The sequence below is a fragment of the Aphelocoma coerulescens genome, chromosome 5 (assembly GCF_041296385.1).
Source record: "Aphelocoma coerulescens isolate FSJ_1873_10779 chromosome 5, UR_Acoe_1.0, whole genome shotgun sequence".
Taxonomy (NCBI): Eukaryota; Metazoa; Chordata; class Aves; order Passeriformes; family Corvidae; genus Aphelocoma; species Aphelocoma coerulescens.
The window spans coordinates 47372987-47390982 of NC_091019.1; the positions used below are offsets into that span (position 1 = coordinate 47372987).

The 17996-nt window shown below is 41.0% G+C and overlaps 1 protein-coding gene and 1 long non-coding RNA gene across 3 annotated transcripts in view; both read right to left on the reverse strand.

Annotated features, from left to right (window-relative positions):
• Positions 1-3694: 3694 nt before the first annotated feature.
• Positions 3695-6103, reverse strand: LOC138110836 (uncharacterized). Its single transcript, XR_011151095.1, has 3 exons — positions 5882-6103; positions 4223-4325; positions 3695-3773 (listed from the first exon to the last, which is right to left on the reverse strand). It is a non-coding gene; the product is annotated as an uncharacterized lncRNA (long non-coding RNA).
• Positions 6104-13236: 7133 nt separating this feature from the next.
• The window catches only part of STON2 (stonin 2), a 75191-nt gene continuing 70431 nt past the window's right edge, over positions 13237-17996 (reverse strand). For both annotated transcript variants that reach the window (XM_069018020.1, XM_069018021.1), the window contains exon 7: positions 13237-17767. In XM_069018020.1, the coding sequence (XP_068874121.1) occupies positions 17684-17767 (84 nt within the window). In that variant the 3' untranslated portion in view covers positions 13237-17683. The remainder of the gene's footprint in view (positions 17768-17996) is intronic.

A 17996-nucleotide genomic window follows, 5' to 3' on the forward strand; every position in this document is an offset into this window, starting at 1 on the left:
AATTCACCCTCATGGCCGACCTGAACCTCCCCTGTCGTCTTCCTGTCACTGGTTGCTTGGCAGAAAAGGCCGATCCCCACCTGGCTACAACCTTCTTTCAGGTGGTTGTAGAGAGCAAAAACGTGTCCCCTGAGCATCCTTTTCTCCAGGCTAGATACCCCCAGCTCCCTCAAGCTGCTCCTCATCAGACTTGTGCTTCAGACCCTTCACCAGCTTCGTTCCCTTCTCTGGGCACGCTCCAGCACCTCAATGTCCCCCCTGAACTGAGAGCCCAGAACTGAACACAGGGTTCGAGCTGCAGCCTCACCAACGTCAAGTGGAGGGAGACGATCACTGCCCTGGTCCTGCTGGCCACACTATTGCTGATACGGGCCAGGATGCTGTTGGCCTTCTTGGCCACCTGGGCACACACTGCTGCTGTTGACCAGGGCTGGATATGGTGGCCACGCCAGGGCAGAGCGCTGGGAGCAGGGCTGGCAGCCCTCACAGAGGAGGTGGCTCAGGCCCTGCTGTCCATGCTGCTGGTCACAACTGGTGCCAGGCTTCACAGAAATCAACACGCCATGCCTCACCTCAGTCCCTGGGAGGTTGCTCCAAGGCAATTAAAAACTGCAACTAACCACTGCAAGGCAGAAATGGCTCTTCCTGGCCCACAAGAAAGGGGTCCTGAGCCCTGCTTGGCATTGTGAGCACTGGTGCCTTTCCTCTTTAGCAGTTGCTTAAAGACTGCCTGGGCCAAGGTGCTGCTATCATAGGCAATGTGCTACTGCTTGGGCTGGTAACTGAGGCTGGAGCTGGCCAGGAAGAGGGAGGCAGCACAACCTAAGAAGTTACAGATGTCCTTCCTCGGGCTCGTCAAGGCCCACAGGTGATCACTGATCTGCAACATTGCTGCTTTTAACAGTTCTTCACTGAGATGGTGACAACAGGATCTCTCAGCTGTGCAAAAGGTTGTCGGAGCTCTGCCAGCTGGCTTAACTTCCATTTTTCCCTCTTTATTGTCTTTTCTTCCATTTCCTCTTTATCCTTTTTCTCTATGGTAACCTATAAGAGGCATGTAATACGGGAAAATCTTCCCAGCTCTGAGTATTGTTACATCAGTGTTAACCATTCCCGCCTTCGCTCAGTCCTTAGCACAACTTTTGAACTCCACTCATCCCTTAGATCTCCACCAATAACTCACCTGTATAAAGTCCACTCAAGCATATATGAAAAATAACATTGAATTCTGACTTGGCGTACACAAGACATAGTAGGTTATATCTCTTCAACCATTATGGTGGTGTAGACTACATTTCTTATGTAACCTTCAGCCTGAAGTCCTCTCCATTAACTAGCCCTAGTAACAAGTTCAGGAACTCCTGTCTGGTGTCTTTTGATAGGGAGGAGTTTGTTAGTTGGTATAGTGGGTACAGGAGGCCTTCCCCTCTGATTTCTCAAAGTCTTTAATTTCTACAGTAACAAAGACTACCTTCCCTGCTAGAGTGCAGACTTTGTATAGGGGCATGACTGGTTTAGAGTGGGTCAGCTGATTAAGTCACTATTCACTGTGTACATTGCTGGAGCCCTGGCCAAAAGAATAGCATAGTTTACAAAGTTCTACCATTTTCACCTGTCCAACCTCACCTTTTTACTGGTGTTTTCCACCTGCATAGCACAGACAACAGGACTGAAGAGGATCTGCCCACTCAGAAGCCCTAATTCATGGTCTGTTGAATGAATTACAGGGATTGCTTGAGTTGCTGGTGTTACTTGACTTCTGATGCCTCTGACAGGAAAGCAGTAGTATCTTGCAAAAAGTTTGTACTGTGAAACAAAAGTGCCGAAATGACTGGCATCTTACCAGGAAGGAATCGGGTTGCCATTCATAACCCTTTTCTTTTCAAACCAAGGCATTGCATGGCTACAGTTTCCTACCCTGGAGCCTCCTCCCAGTTTTTCAGAGTGTCTATTTAGTTAAAAATATTTAATATGTGGGCATGTTAGCAGTACTGCCTCGGTCTGGTATCATATTCCTTCCCATATTTCACCAGACTGCCTTCCCAGAAGGCAAGACCTGTGTCCACAGCCCTCTCACAGTTTCTCAGGCACTAATATCCAGTTGTGGCAGAGCACTGCAAACCCCTGAGTGCCTCTGAAGAGTATTGCTGTGAACAAAATCAAACCCTCATGAGAAATGCCCCATTGAGTCAGACTAATGGTCCATTTAATTCATGACAATTCAGCTGCTGCTTGGGGAGTCAAGCGAGTTGGCCGCTTCCTGAAGTCTGTTCACCCTGGCTGCCTGCTGTATGGATGTTAAGGGATTCTACTTCATTTAGCATTTTGTTAGACAGGAGTAACATACATGCTTGTGTACAGAGCAGGAGCAACGCTGATAGTCTGGGGAGCATCAGAAGGCATAAGCTACATAACAGCATTACTTTATACTTATCTGTATTTATCTGCCAGCATTCTCCTTTGCTTGCTGGGCAAGCATGAATCTTACTAAGTCTGTGTGTTACCCTGTCTGTCATCTTTCTCCCTGAGGTTTCTACCACTGACAGCTCACGGTGGCTTCACCAGGTTTAGCAATAACATCAGCTGTACTGTTGGGTGGGCACTTCTATTTTAGCTATTGGGCTGTCTGGACTTGAATGCAATAGTGAAGACAGACATTACATCAAGAACAAAGATGATAACATTTGGGTAAACTTTCTCCTTCAAAGCAAAAATCGTGCCAAATATGGGATAGTGTAGGGAAAATGTAGGTACAAAAATGCTGCTAGCAAGGATTTTCTTGCTATTTTCTGAGTCCGTGAGAGACTTGTCTCTCTCACACAAGAGGTAGCAGGGAATGTAAACAACCAAGCCACCTGCAACCTTGAAAAGTCTTGTTTATGGTACAGTAGAAAAATATTTTGACAATGGATGTTTAGGATTTTAGCCAATCACCCCCAAGGGGTGGCTGGTCCTTTGTCCAATTAGACTATGAAGAAAAAAGTCTATAAAAGAGTTTGTAAAATAATTAAATAAATCAATCTTGCTGCACAATTCCTGCCTGTTGGATCTTCTCTCCTCCTCCTCCCTATGGCTGCGGGACACGGTGATATACCGTAGGAACCAGGCCTGCTAGAGCGGCGGTAATAGGAAAAAACCAATTTGTGCACAAGATCAAAAGCTGATCCTTGGTGTGTTAGAGAAGGAAATAAAATAGAAAAGGTCCCACTCAATTCTAGACACAATCATATTTCTTTCTCTACCAAATGTTTGAGACAAAGACAAACTATCTTTTACAGCTACCATTTTGCACTCAGAAACACACAGTCTACATTGAGTGCCCTGAATGATTCCTGGCCTGTCCAGAAGCATCCCTTGCTTCTCCTCAGCAGAGCAAATGACTTACCACTGCAACAGTAGCTAAATTAATACAAAGGGTCTAGGATACGGGGATATTTGTAATTAATCTTTGTAGTCCATCATGGAGCTACTTCTTTTAGAATAGAGATTTTTGAACTTGTGAATAGGAAGCAGCGGGGGGTGGGGAAGAAAGAAATAAATTTTCTTCAGTATGATTTCTGGGTTGACCCCCCTTCCATTTTAAAGTTCTTGGCAACTACTAATGGGTTGTTCTACACCCATTACACCGTGTATCTTTCAAGAAGACATTTGCAAAGGGATAACTGATACATAAGTATTTGCTAATGGGGGAGGGATGGGACACACTTGAATATAGAAAGTCAAAGATGCAAAGTACCTGTGATTGCCACAAACACCACCAGCTAGCAACTGAGCTGGAAGAAAGAACCACAAAATATTGATGCTAAGTTAAAACACACTCAATGTAAGTTGCAATCTTAATTTCTATTTGTCTGTGTTGTTTAGTTGGTTTTTTTAATTTAGGTTTTTTTGGATCATCTGAAAATTGTAAAAAAAAAAAAAATCTGAAATTACTCTTCTGCCTCCCAAGAGCAGACCATGAGTATGCCTGACCTCCTACACATGGAAAAATCACTACCAGAGCAGTATCAGCATGCACTCATTTTTCTTTGAAATAATTTCTGGTCCTACAGGGAAGAATAGAGTACCTAGTATGAGGTGTTGCTGACAACAGTGGTTTTTAATTTCCTAGCTCTTGAAACAATACAAAACTTGTTTTGTTGATGACTTGTGATTATGTCTACTGGTTCCCCTTCCCTCTGAGGGGGAGTGGTCGAGCAAGGAAAACAAAAATTGGTCTTACCTATATTACAGGATGACAGAATGAGGCTCCCCGTCAGCACACCTTCCAGATTTGTCATCATTGTCTCGTCCACACTACCAATCTGCTCTTGAACTGGCAAAGTCTACTTCAGGCATGGAGACAACATACATTTTCACACAGTATATTTATTACACTCTTACCTTAAAAACAAGTGAAGCCATTGAACACTTTTCAGAAGGCTTTGGCAACACAGTAGTATTCTTAGTCATGGAATTAAACCTTCTCACCTAATCTCTGAAATGGCATGTTTTCAGAACACATTTAAACTTTAAATTGCAATAGCATGTGTTAAAGGATAAAACAGGAACATACACAGAACTAAGGCAGTCTAAAAAATGTTCATAATGGACAATGCTTCTTGAAGTTATGTTCACACATTGTGAGAGTAGAGCTTATTTTCTCCTCTCTCTCACTACTTCCATTCACTGTACAAAAGAGAGAATATAACCTTAAGTAAAATTTGAGAAATTTTGTTTGTTTGTGAGGGGTGGATTTTTTTTGTTCTTTTTGTTTCTTTGGGGTTTTTAAGTGTCCATACAGAGCTAAAACCAAAAATAAGTGGCCCAAGCCACAATCCAAAATGTTGGGCACAGGCAGAAGTTAACAACAGACACATCATAGTGAAGCTTTTCTGGATGCAACGAGCCCTCAAGAGTCAGAAGGGATGCTGACACATAGCAAAACTTAGGTGACATGACTTTCAGTGTTCAGGTATTGAATAAAAATTCCCTAATTACATGGTATAAATTATATATATTAATTGACATTCTCCTAACAGCCTGCTCACCATTATCTACTACCTGGAAACCAAAACCAGTAAACATGTCCCTCTTGCTTTCAGCAATAGGCTTTCCAAAAAGGTTTTTTTAGCAAGGCAGAAATGGAATGAAATAGCTCACATCACCCTTATTGCAAGGTATCTCTATTCTTCCTTCTAGTTGGATTTATTGTCATATCTAGAATTTGAAGCACAACAATATGCTTTATCAAAGCACACTAACACCAGTTTTAGGGGTCTAGTATATGTACAATTCAACAGCCCTCCTCACAGCCCACAGAGAGCTAAACCTTCTCATCCTACAGCAGTGTATTTTTGCATCTCATGATCTTGCAGAGGCCAGGCAATGTTTCCGTGAAGCCTCATCTTTGAAGTGCTAGAGCAGGCAAGGCCTTCAAGAAATCTAAAAAAAGTCCCTAAAATTCTGAAGGTTAGAGCTTCTCTGAAAGGGTATGAGGTGAAGGAGTGCCTCTGAGTTACACATTAAGCTTTTATTTCATTATTAGATTTGTAGAGGCTCAGGCCTGCTCTGCTCTTACCAAGTACTTACTGAACCAAAGCAGGAAACATGAATAATTTTTCTTTAATAGAGACTGTTTACTGTCAGAATACATAGAGTTTTTTGAAAACAACTTATATATACACCTTTCTCATTAGGGCATGTCTAAACTGGACAATAAATCTATGAGCTTAGTTATCCAGTTGGAGCCACACAGCTACCAACATAAGAAAGCCATCTTCCCTGCCCCAAACAAAATACCCAAGTTGCAACTTCACAGAAGACTACATAAACAGGTGACCGGCTACTATTCATTACTGTAGCTCCTTCTGTCCCCATCTGTTTTCAACAGATCTCTCACCTCTTCAAACACTGGAGAACAGCACCACAAAAGCCAGGAGACCGATCAGGGATTTTCTTCTGAAGCTGCCACTAAGAGTTGCTTGACCCTCTCCTGTCAATGCCAGGATTTCCCCTTCTAGCAGAATCATAGTTCCCTATCTGATTTATACACAAACTCCATGTCAGATTTTGCAAAACTATTCCTTTTCTAGGGCCACTCGTGTCTCCTCTGCTTAGGAAATTGACTTTCCTGAAGGAATCATTTCACAGGTGTGCACCCTGGTCTTTTTAACAGCTATTTCAAGTAAATGATCAGCTACAGCTGGAGGAGATAAGTAGGTCTTTTCCAGGCTCTTGCTATGTGCTGCATTTATTTTACACCTTAGCAGAGGTTTTTACCTCCGTGGATTTTGTGGACCAGAGATTGTGGGTTTTTTTCCATGTTTCTAGTTGACGAAACCACACTTAATTTGTAAAGGCAAAACTTGAGATGCTGACTCTATTTTTCTCACGACCCCCAAGTATTCAGTGATAATGAGGATGTCAGGCATTCGTACTTCCTTCCCACACCACTGTGTGCTCGTTCTGTCTCTGTGCCACCACGCTCTGCTTTTGCCGTTGTGCCAGTTCCTTGCTGTGCTTTTTTCTTTTTTCCCCTCCTGTGCTGGCTAATTTTTAACCTGGATCAGTTTCCTGATCTGGTTCATAGGGCAGCCCTACAAAAGACGTGTTAGTGCAACTGAAAGAGCTGACAGGAGTAGAAATAAGTGACCGGGGAGGAAATGCTTCAAAACAACGTTGTTGCCAAATGCTTTGTCATGTAGAAAAGTCTCCAGGCTTCCTTTTATTGAAGAAGAATTGGCCATTACTAAAATGCACACCCCGCTTGCTGTAGTCAAGCTCTCATGCTTGTAGCAGGAAGATTACTGGTCTGAGAGCATAGACCACCCCTTCATTTTTCACATGTGTGCATGTTTGGCATAATGCTGAAGTCTCCGCAAACTGAATGATTCCTAATTTGAATACAGAGTATTGATTCTTAAATAGCTAAAAAAAGTCCCTAAAATTCTGAAGATTAGAGCTTCTCTGAAAGGGTGTGAGGTAAAGGAGTGCCTCTGAGTTACACATTCTGCATTAGTACCTTGCTGAAGTGCTTTTAAAGTAGTAACATTATTCACTCAGACAGTAACTGCTACAAATCACAGCTACTCAGCTGTGATGATGTTCCAGCAACAGCCAAAATATTGCTGGCTCTGATCCATGAAACCAAATAACAAAAAAGTCAGATAAAAAAAGCCAGACTTAAAATACCAATTAGTCTCCTTACATGCAATGTCCTACTTTACTGATCCAAAGCAGAGCTGCACCTAGCGTGCTGATAAATATTTTTACTGATTACTGCCATATATTCCAGCCAGCAGCTATGATATGCAAAGGTCCAGAGCAGAACTGAATTAACTTCAGCAAAGTCATTCCTGATATATACGAGCATCAGAGGATGAAATATCCATAGAAAAAAATTTGCAGAGTGACCTATATAGTGTGCTGTTGGAGGCCTTACATATCTCAGGCTCCATGTGGTGCCCTAAGATAGAATAATTCACCTGGGTACGCCAGAATACAGATAGGCAGTGTGTAACTATGGCATGGTGCTGGTCAGTGTGAGTGATAACCCTGTGATTCCTTTGGGTGTGTGTGTGTTTGTGTAGCCTCAGCTTCCCTGGCACAGCTGGCAGAGTGGGAGATGGCACACAGCCTACTGCCACCCAGCAGAGGCGTGCTGGGATGTATTTTACTCAGTGGTTTGTCCCTGAGCCACATGGTTACATGTCTGCTAAAAATGCTTTTGTGCAAGGCAGGTTTGCTCCACTTTGGATGCTCACTGCCTCCCACTTAATACTTCTGTTCCTTTGTGCCCAAGTGAGTGGCCTTGCAATCCACACCAGCTTCTGGGTTGCTGAGAATTTTGTAGAGCCCATTTAAGGGCAAGGAGTCCTACAGCTTTCATGGAAAAATCATGGGTGTGCCCTACACTTTGCAGCCTGTTCAGAGGTGATTCTATGTCCCCTCTGGGACCCAGCATGAGAGGCATCAGACAGACAAACCAAGTATTTTTTTTTTCTCTCTTTTTCTTACCTTTTTTTTTCCCCTTGAGGAGTCCTAGGGTTGTTTTTCACAGGACTGGGTGGAATTTGCAGAAAACAACTCCAGTTCAGTTTTGTCTGAATTCAGTCTTTCCAGTGAGGAACAGTGAACATAAATTCAGCTATGGCTTATGAGTAGTTAATGTGGAATTCTCATTCTGAGGCTAATTATCTAACTGCAAAGCTGCACTAGTGTGAGAACTGCTGGGCAACTGGAGTCCCTGGCTTTGAGAGAAAGGGAAACAGCAGGCATGAGCCAACCCAGTTCCTCCTGGAATGGAGCTATAGGGCTCTAGGCATTGACTGTCATTCCTAACTTGTGACCCATTGCCAGAGCTCCTCTCTGCTCCAGTCTTCATGATAATCTATATAACCTGGGAGTCTTTGGCATACCAAGATTTTGACAGCTGCAAACATGTTAAAAAATGGGAAGCTGCACATATAGACTGGAACTCACATTTTCCCTCAGCTGCTTCCTGCTCCCTGCCTTGCTGCTGTGGACGAAAGGGAGTTTTTCCATCTTAAGCATCATCTTCCACTACAGAACTTCCTAGATTTGCAATATAGCCTACTGATATCAGCCACCTCATTTCTCCCACAGAGACTCTGGGCAGATTAGTAGTCAGTGTGGCTGTGTCTCTGTTGAAAGAAAATATTTCTAGTGAGGCATCCCATCACATCTGCAATACCTGCACTATTTTATGGTATGAGCAGAGCACTTGCTAAGCAGAAAACAGAACTTCCAGTTTATAGAGTTTTCAAGCAGCTATTTTTGCTGGAGAGACTGACCCATGCTCTGACCCATCTGTTCAGATGCAGACACTGTTAAGTTATTGGGTGAGGACCCGATGCTGCCTTTATTGAATGTGGTCTGTAGGCACAAGGGATTATTTTTTCCAAGAAGTTCTAGCTGTCACTGCAGCCAGCTCCTGGTAGTCTGAACTTTGAGCTCAGCTGGGCTCAGCTCCCATGAATGTTTTCACTGGCCAGCTGTCAAGGAGGTGCTTATGGGTACCATCTAATGTGAAGCAAATGAGAGTACCTTCAAAGCCAGAGAGACAAGATCTCTATCCAGATCATCTGAACATTATGTAAATATATAGAGTGGTCAAAGCAAGTCCCTTGCCCTGCTGCCAAAGCCATATGAAGTTGGAGATGAAGCTGGAGGACACAACCAAGTGGTGTGGAACTAGAAAGACACTTTGTTTTAGCCCTGACAAAGCAAGATGACCAGCAGTAGTGTTTGAACTGTGCAGCTTAATCTCTTTCCATTACTGTAGACTTCTGCTGCAAATGTTCATGTCCCTCCTGCCCACTTCATAGCTATGGCTTTCAAGATAAAATTCACATATCTTACTGAATGGTGTGTCAGGCTGTAAAGTGCTATATTGTATCAGTGTAAATTGCAATGGAATGAAGGGCACAGAGCAGGCACACTCAAGGCCAGTCACCCTGCAAATGCCTTAAGTCTGTTAAGGACTTTAAAGGGAGAAGATGTTCTGGGTTGGAGAAGCAATGGAGGGACATTAGATCTGCATTCAGCTGGGCCTCTATCATTCCAAGGCAGCCATTTAATGCTGTCTTGGTTTTCCTATAATCTTAGAGGTACAGTCCTTTACTTAACTCCTCAGATAGCTTGATTTCTCAATGTTTGAAAAGGACTACATAATAAATGGAAGATGACAGGAAAGAACAAAGTGATATCCTAAAACATACAAGCCATGAGTTTTTGCATGAGTTGAAAATATCATGTCTCCTGAGGTATAACTTAGTAGCTCCTAGGTGGAGCTCTTACATTTGGCTGAGTTGCATCCAAATATTCAGACTCAATTACAAAATGTGACCAGCCTGAATTACTACTAATTTTATCAAAAGTGTTCAGTTGTTCCCACATGAATGTGAAAAAGAATCTCTTTTTCAGGTAGAATTTTTTTGGTTTTGGTTTTTTTTTTTTTTTTTGTTTTGGTAATGGGGCTTTTTTATTAAACTCAAGGAGGAGACGTATCAGGAAGGCAATTATAAGGAACTCTGATCATGGCTGCACTGTGAATGTTTCTTTTCCAAGTTGAAAGTAAAAGAGGTAGCCACAAGAGGGAGGCAGAACTCCTATGGCAGTATAGTAACCCCAGCAAAAAAAAACCAAATCAGAGAAATACACTTTCAAATTTTCCTTCTTTGAGCTAAAACTGTCCAGTAGCCCTTGCATGACAGCAATGATTGTAACACCTATGAAAGTAGACTCAATGCATGGTAAATACTAAATGGCTACTGTAAGCTGAAAATTAGTAACTAATACGTAATTTTCTTAAACTTAAAATTTAGGTAGGAAACTACTTCAGGAGAGATTGAAACTGATTGTCATGTGCTCTTTTGTAGATGGGAAGGAAAACTGCCCCTGTTCTTCAAAGGCATATACTATTTGTGCCAGGCTCTAATACAGAAAGACCCTTTTGTTGCTGGAAGAAGACTTTTTATAACAATTTGCTTCTTAGAAAATATATCACAAGGATGTATTTAACTTCCATTTCCATAGCACCTCAGCAAACAGATAAGGAACTAGCCTCAAATTGTGCTATTATTTATCCTACTAAGTACTTTCACTGGACAACAGGCCTTCTAGATTCAGTGAGTTCAAAAGAGAAAGCAATTTGGATGGAGGGAGAGGGTAGGTCTGGTGTCTAATTCCTGCTCCAAGGACTATTTCCATAATATACTCAATGGAACTTCATAAACTGCAGTCAAGGATTGACAAACCTGGTCAGTACTCTAAACCCTCAAGGTTTTCAATCCTTCTTCCCAGTCTTGAGTTGTCTCTACCTCTGTACTGACCCTCTATGTAGCCTCAAATAAGGAGGAGAAAGGGAACCCAAACCCCTTTGCTTCCCAGCAGCGCAGTGTTCTGACAAGTGCACAGATTTATAGCACACAATGCTCACTGTGAGCACAGCAGCAGGAGCAGCAGGTTGGAATCCTCAAGAGAGGGAGAGAAGGGGAATACTTGGCTTGAAAACCCAAGCTGGACTTGGCTGTGTAGAACTGTGGTAGTTTGGGTCACACACAGGAACAGTAGGAGTTTGCAGACATCTTTCATGCAAATTTATGAGAGCTTCTGGGAATTTAGTACTTCCAGAATGAGGCAGCAACTGCATGGGGGTTGACCAGATGGGACTAGTGGGCTTGGCTGCCTGGACTTGGACTGAGCCACAGTGGCTCACCTCAGGGTGGTGAGGGGTGGCTGTCTTTTAAAAAAATGCCCAGAAAATAAAAAGGTCAAACACTTTTGTTGAATTTTCTTTCCATCAATGCATTCTTGTATAGGTCCTTGCATGCCTATACAACACACACATATACTTTCATTTTTTAATAGACAGTAGTTAAACATTATCCTATTACAGCATTTTTTGTTGGAGGTATTTGAAGTGCTTTATGGATGTAAATTTAAATGGAATATGTGCATGACTGTGCAGATAAGTAAGGACTACTTGGGTGAAAAGGCTAGTCAACACCACTGAAAAATTAATTTGTCTGTTATCCTTTTCTCAGCTAAACATGGAATCAGCTGAAGCAGTCAACTCTTACACCCAATTTTGAGATCCAACTGGTTTCCGATGGGCCAAATTCTGCATAGTGTTCACAGTCTTGAAAACCAGCGAGACCCTGTGATTCATTGAGGCTGCTTGGTGCAGCAGGTCAGTAGTCCAGGCAAGAACCTGGCAGTGACCACTAGAGAGCAACAGTCCCTTCACTTCGGAGAACCCAGGGAGTGTGAGCACGCAGCTAAATGCCTTGCTGCTCCAATCTGTGGTTCACTTCTCCAGGTAGGACCCATACCACGGACCCTAACTTAACAAAGAGAAATGTCAGTCAACTCACAGTTTCATCATGCTGCCATCTGCTGGCCCTGAACAATTTGAAAGTTGATTTTGACAATGTGGTTCAGATCCAAATCTAATTCTATTTGTTCAAAAGCCTTCCAATCTTTCATAACATTCATATTAATTTTTACACTATCCGTTCCTTTGTTCCCAAGATCAGTGATTGTAGACTGGGACTCCCCAAGTCACATTTTTTTGCATAGTTCCTGACTTGCCACAGGACTTCATGAGGTATTAGCACACATTTTTCTCTGTTGAGGTTGTAACTTCAGCATATCCCATTTTACCACCAGCACTCCCCTTGCACCAACTGTCACTTCCTGACAGCCATGGCAAAGGGTACCTTTAACAGCTTGGGGAAAAAAAATCAAACAAACCTGCTGACTCCTGCAGTGAGAAGCAAGGTTTGGATAAAAAGGAGATGGGCACGGGGGTGCCATAGCAGTTGAACTCTATTAATCTCAGTTGTCTGCAATTTTGCTTTTGTTTTGCTTGACCTGAAGTCATAACTCTGCCTGCATCTGTACACTGGCACGAGGTTTTCCCACTTCACTCCCTTTCAATGTGAGCACTCTCTGTATTAGTACAATTGCTGAACTGACCATGCCCTAACAAATTTGTTTGCTTCCACAGAGGAGTTGAGCTCTCTTTTTCAGTCCTGCGTCAGAAAAACCTTTACAAAAGAGGCTCTCCGTTTAGGAAGTTACTTTCAGCTGCATTCAGCCTTTTTCCTTCAGAAGCTCTTTAGGCTGAGCTGACTGCTCCCAGTTTATATCTACAGCCTCTGGGACAATAACAACTGGGAGGCTGTAGGAGGCCCCCAACCAGGAAAAGACCAGTCTGCCCAGCATGAACCCCAGCATGTGTCTGCCACTTGTTGAGTACCCCAGTACTACTGAAGGCAGTACTACAGTCACCCCTGTCCATTAGGCTTTGCTGTCCCATTATTCAGGGTTGAGAAAGACACCTTTCATAGCTAGTGTATAAAATAGTATTCCAATTACTTTTTTATATACAGCAGTTGCTGTTAGGCTTCTGATAGTGTGACCAAAAGGACAGGAGTTTTTTCTGGGACTGGTGCACTTCATGTTTCAGACACATGTGCTGTGACCCACACCAGCACCTATGCTGAAACAGTGGGCTGCTCCTCCATCTTTTGCTTCAGTACTACTCCAAACATCTGTTATGTGGCTCAAGCTCTAGGCTTGCTCCATTTCCTTTGCAGTCTGTTGCTCAATCTGTATGATCAAATGAAATAATCTCTTTTCTGTATGTAGTCCCATAACTTCTACTTTATGTTGTCCTTTATACCATTCAAAATATTCCCTTTCCTCTTCTGAATTCAAGACCTCTGATTTATCAGAATATACAGCACTTACAACTTTAATTTCACAGTAAAGATGTGGATATGCTGTTTCATCTTAACATTTATTTAAATTTTCATACAGTTTAAACAAAACATGACATCCCATTTCAACTGATAAAATAAAAAGAAAAAAATAAACCACTTCTATGAAGTTAGCCAGTGTATAGACTTATTTTACAAAGTAAGAAGGTAAGAACATGTTACAAAATAATAATTAAACCAATCAATGTCAATAGTGCAAAGAATGAATTGCAAGTAAGAAAGAGAGAGAGAGGGAGGGACGGTAGGATGGATGGGAGGATGGATGGATGGATGGATGAATGTGTGAGTGGGTGGCTGGCTGAACAAAACAGGAACATTAGGAACAGTTGTGCATGTTATCACACAAAATTTTGTATCTTAGAAAAGTAATGATGTAGATTTCACTTTAGTGGCAGAAGAGGGTAAGTACTTCATCTGTAAGTGATCTCTGTGTGCTGCAAATTCCTGTGCTGGTCAGTTCTGGAGATTAATACAGCTATGCACACGGACCGCTAAGAGTCACTGAAAGAAATTTTTCACCATCTAGAACACAGGTGACCTATCAAGGGTGTGACCAGTGCACTGAAGGGGCAAGGAAATTACCACGAATTTTATGCAAGCAATAGAGTAAGCACTTCCAGGCTGAACTTTGTACACTTTTCCCCCTTGCTTTCATGCTCTTTTGCATGCAGTTGCTCTCTATCCTGGGAGGTGACTGTTCAAGAGAGTTTTAGCAACTACTAAATAATGTGGACAGGTGTTGGATATCCAGTCAACTAAATGTCAGCCAGCAAGCCACCAGCAAAGGAAAATTATTTCTGCAGTTTCTAATGATGCTGCTATATCTGACTCCTTCATAGGATGACTAAATTTGAGTCTAAATAAAAGAACAAAAATAATATCAGTCAGTTTTAGTATTTCTCAGCTGAATTTACCCATTTTCCTTTTCTAGCAGAGTGTCCATAGTTAATAAATGTAAGAGACATTAACTAAAATAAGCTCAGCTGCCTGGAGATATTGTTCATCTTTACCCCTTGTGATCAAAGACACTTTATGTTTCTAGGCAAATTTCCATACAATACCTCAAGTCTTACCACAGTACAAATATTAAAACTGTAATGAGAAACAGAAAGAGGACTGAAAGTGAGAATAACTTCAGGGAGTAAATGTATGCTTACCTTGAAGGCACATTTCCTGCATGGAGTGTTTGAGTACTACAAAGCTTTCAAGTATACCAAAGGACAGTGACTGCATCTTTCTTGAAAGAAGTATTAAGCTGAAACTAGTCAGAGAGATTTTTCCACATGATTTAAAAAAAAAAAAAAAATCATCCCCACTACAGGCATTGCTTGTATCTAAATGATTTCTGCTACTTTCAAACTCACAAACCTCTCAGATTTTTTCCCTTCACTCCAATCAACAGTCTGTTCAAATTACTACTATACTCACATGGGTGAAGAGTATATGTATAAAGTATGCATGTGACAGTGTGTAACTGAAAAATTGGCACTATTTGATCAATAAAGAACAGTAGAGACCTCAATAAGGGCACTTAGGATCCCAGCGTTCAAATTCTCAATGCTTGTAATGGTGCTGGACTGAAAAAAGAATTTAGTTGAGACACCTGGTGACACCAACAATAGACTTTCTAAAGATTTTGGTTATTAGCACTCTTTTGAAAAATCAAACTACCTATTCCAGTCCTTTATTAGGAAATAAGATCTTTTGAAACTCTGGCTGAGGTATTCATCCTAAACTCTTGAAAATTCAGTGGCAGGTACATCTAAAAACACTCTCTGGAGATCAGAATGAATTAAAATAGCTTTCATTTAAACCAGAACACTTTTCCAGTTTTGCCTGCTTAAATTCATGATGACTGGAAGAGATACTTCAGTGTACAACTAACTACATTAAGAAAGATTAGAGTCAGGTTTTTCATTCATTGATTCTGAATTTGAAAAAAAAAAATTGATGAATTGGTAAAGACATTAAGTAAATCCATAAATCTCCAATATGTTTATCTTTCAGTTTCTGGAACATAGAATATTCTGTGGCACAAGTATGATAGAGGCTGAATAGTTTAACAATTCCACAGTGATGGGAAATTATATTCCTTTCATTTTCTCCCCTCTTAAGGGGTACAACTTCACTTTGCTAACTTGTATTACTTATTTGTGTTCCCACGAGCTGAGGGGCAATAGGCGAAAATTCAGACACTGAGCCTACAAGTCAGAGTAGAAAATCTGCGTTTCTTTCACAAAACATTCTCACATTTCCTCAGCCACATCTCAGCACTGCTTCAGCTTGGATTTTTTGATTTCTTGATGGTGGGATTTCAAAAACTGTACATTAGGAGCTGCAGTGAAAAGCAGGAAAACCACCCAGAAATTCTTTGACTGCCTTTGAACATAAGAGTGAATTTTGTAGAGAGGAGTTGCCATGCAACTCACCACAGCCAGCCTGTGACAGAGCTGAGAATCAGTCACAAATTCAGCCCCGTGCTCTTGGATATTTCTAAACCTATACAAGTGTTACCATTAATAATATCAGAAATTTTAATCCATTGATCTCAAAATTCTTCATAAAAGTTAATAGCATTCTTCCATTTACAGAGAGATGTTGTAAACGCTTAGTACTAACTGGTGTGCTCCAAGGAGCATCCTGGGCCCAGAAGGGCTACCTGCAACAGAGAATTACAGGGTTATTAAGAAGTCCTAGAAGGACTGAGACTTTACATATTTACAGTGCTCTACCTGTGTCACTAGGGTGATGCAGGCTTGAAATACAGGTGCATTTAAAAAAGGCATTGGTAAGTTCCCTACAATTTGTGTTAAATTCTACCTCTACCAGTTTCAGACTCAATGAAATTGATTTCATGTTTTATTTCGGATTTTAATATTGTAGTAATTTTTATAGGAGTCACAGTGAAAGTAGTAAATCAAGGGTGTATTAATTTTTTTATATCAAATGTAAAATGAAATAAATTTATAAAAAAGCTTTCATTTTAATTCATTATGATTTTAAATTACATTGCCAAAGTTTTCCAAATGTGTATTTTAAAGTCAGTAGTAACCTTTCAAAAGATAAATGATTTAATAAATTACTTATTTTACATTTAACATTATGAGACAAAATATTACACAAGCCATAGAAACAACTAAAAATGGGTACTTTTAACACTGTTTTCTCTGAAAATATGTGTAAATGAGTGATTTATGTCTTCTGCATTTTTATTTAGAGAGAAGTTTTAAGACTTGCTATTGCTTCCAGCTAAGTGGGGAAAAAAAATCTCCATGACAGAAGCTTGTTGTTAATTTTTGGAAAGAGATTTTGGGGCCCAGTTAATGTGAGTAATATAAAGATACAAATTACTTATATTGTGGGTTCAAGATAGAACATGAAAATAATATTGTGCTGGACAGACATCCAATGATTTTCAGGAAAACAACCAACATTGTCTGTTAGAGTAATTGTGTTCTGACATTTTCAATAACCACCCATTTTACCCATCCAGGAAAACACATAAAAAAAACCCCAAACCCAAAACTAAACCCCCATGTTTTTCCCTTCAATATCTTTCTAGGCAGGAATGATCTAATCTTAGCAAAGTCCCTCCAGTATCTCCACTACTGTAACACACATTCCCTATTGCTAGCAGCCATAACCATGTTCAGTTAAGATACCAGAACGGCTCAGACTAAAAAGTAAAAATTTTAAGAAATTGCAGAGACTTTCTTGTAACTTGTGCAGACTCTGTGAAAATGTGCACAGTGTCATTTGAGGGATGAGACAGGAAGGGCCGAACAGAACAACAGCCCCGTGATCAGCTGTCCTGTCTGTAGTTCATCTGCTTAAACACAGAGACCATTCTCTCTGTTTAGGATGCAGAGCGTGTTGATTCTCCAGAATGATGCTCAGGGTTTTCACTCTGTGGACCATTTCAGAAAGGAGATTTTATATAATTTTGCACTTGATCCTCCCTGAATTTTATTTGCCAGTTCAGAAGGAAGCGACTCAGTCAGTGACCAAACCAAAAGGCATTGAAACAAAATGCTTAATGTGGGAGGGCAAGATTGTGAGATAAAGGCTGTTTTCTAGTGTGGCTGTGATGGTTGCCAGACCATACTTGAGTGCAGAACCTAAGTGGTGAAAAGGCAGAAAAGGCAGGCTTGACTGTACAACTGTACTTATATTGTTCCAGCAAAAGCCCCTGGATCCCCTCCAAACAAACCACTGACCAGCTTCTTCTCAAAGTACAGATCATCACAAAGAAAAAAAATGATACTCTTCAGAGCATTATTTTAAAAATAGTAGTCCATATTTTTTTTAAAGAAAAATACCCAAACCCTGCAAGTCCTTTCTTCCAGGTCTGTTAATCTGCCCACCCGTCTTGGGATCTGCAGACTGATCTTCCTTTACTGTGTAGCACATTCATTGACATTTGCAGTACTTTCTCCCTTCAGATCCTCATCCAAGCTTTTTTTCTGCTCTATTTCAACCTGGTAGAAGAAAAAGAAGAAGAAAATTCGTAACAAGAAAGGAAAACAAAAAAGATTCAAAAATCTTCCTCAGTGGTGGTTCTTGTGCTCAGGTGAAGAAACTCTTGGTGAACTGAGAGGGTTGTGAGGACAAACAGACTGAGGATCAGGGAAAATTGGATTTCATTTACTATAAGGATTTTCAGTCTAATCTAATCAATTCTACAATTCAGCAGTGTCATGAAATAAT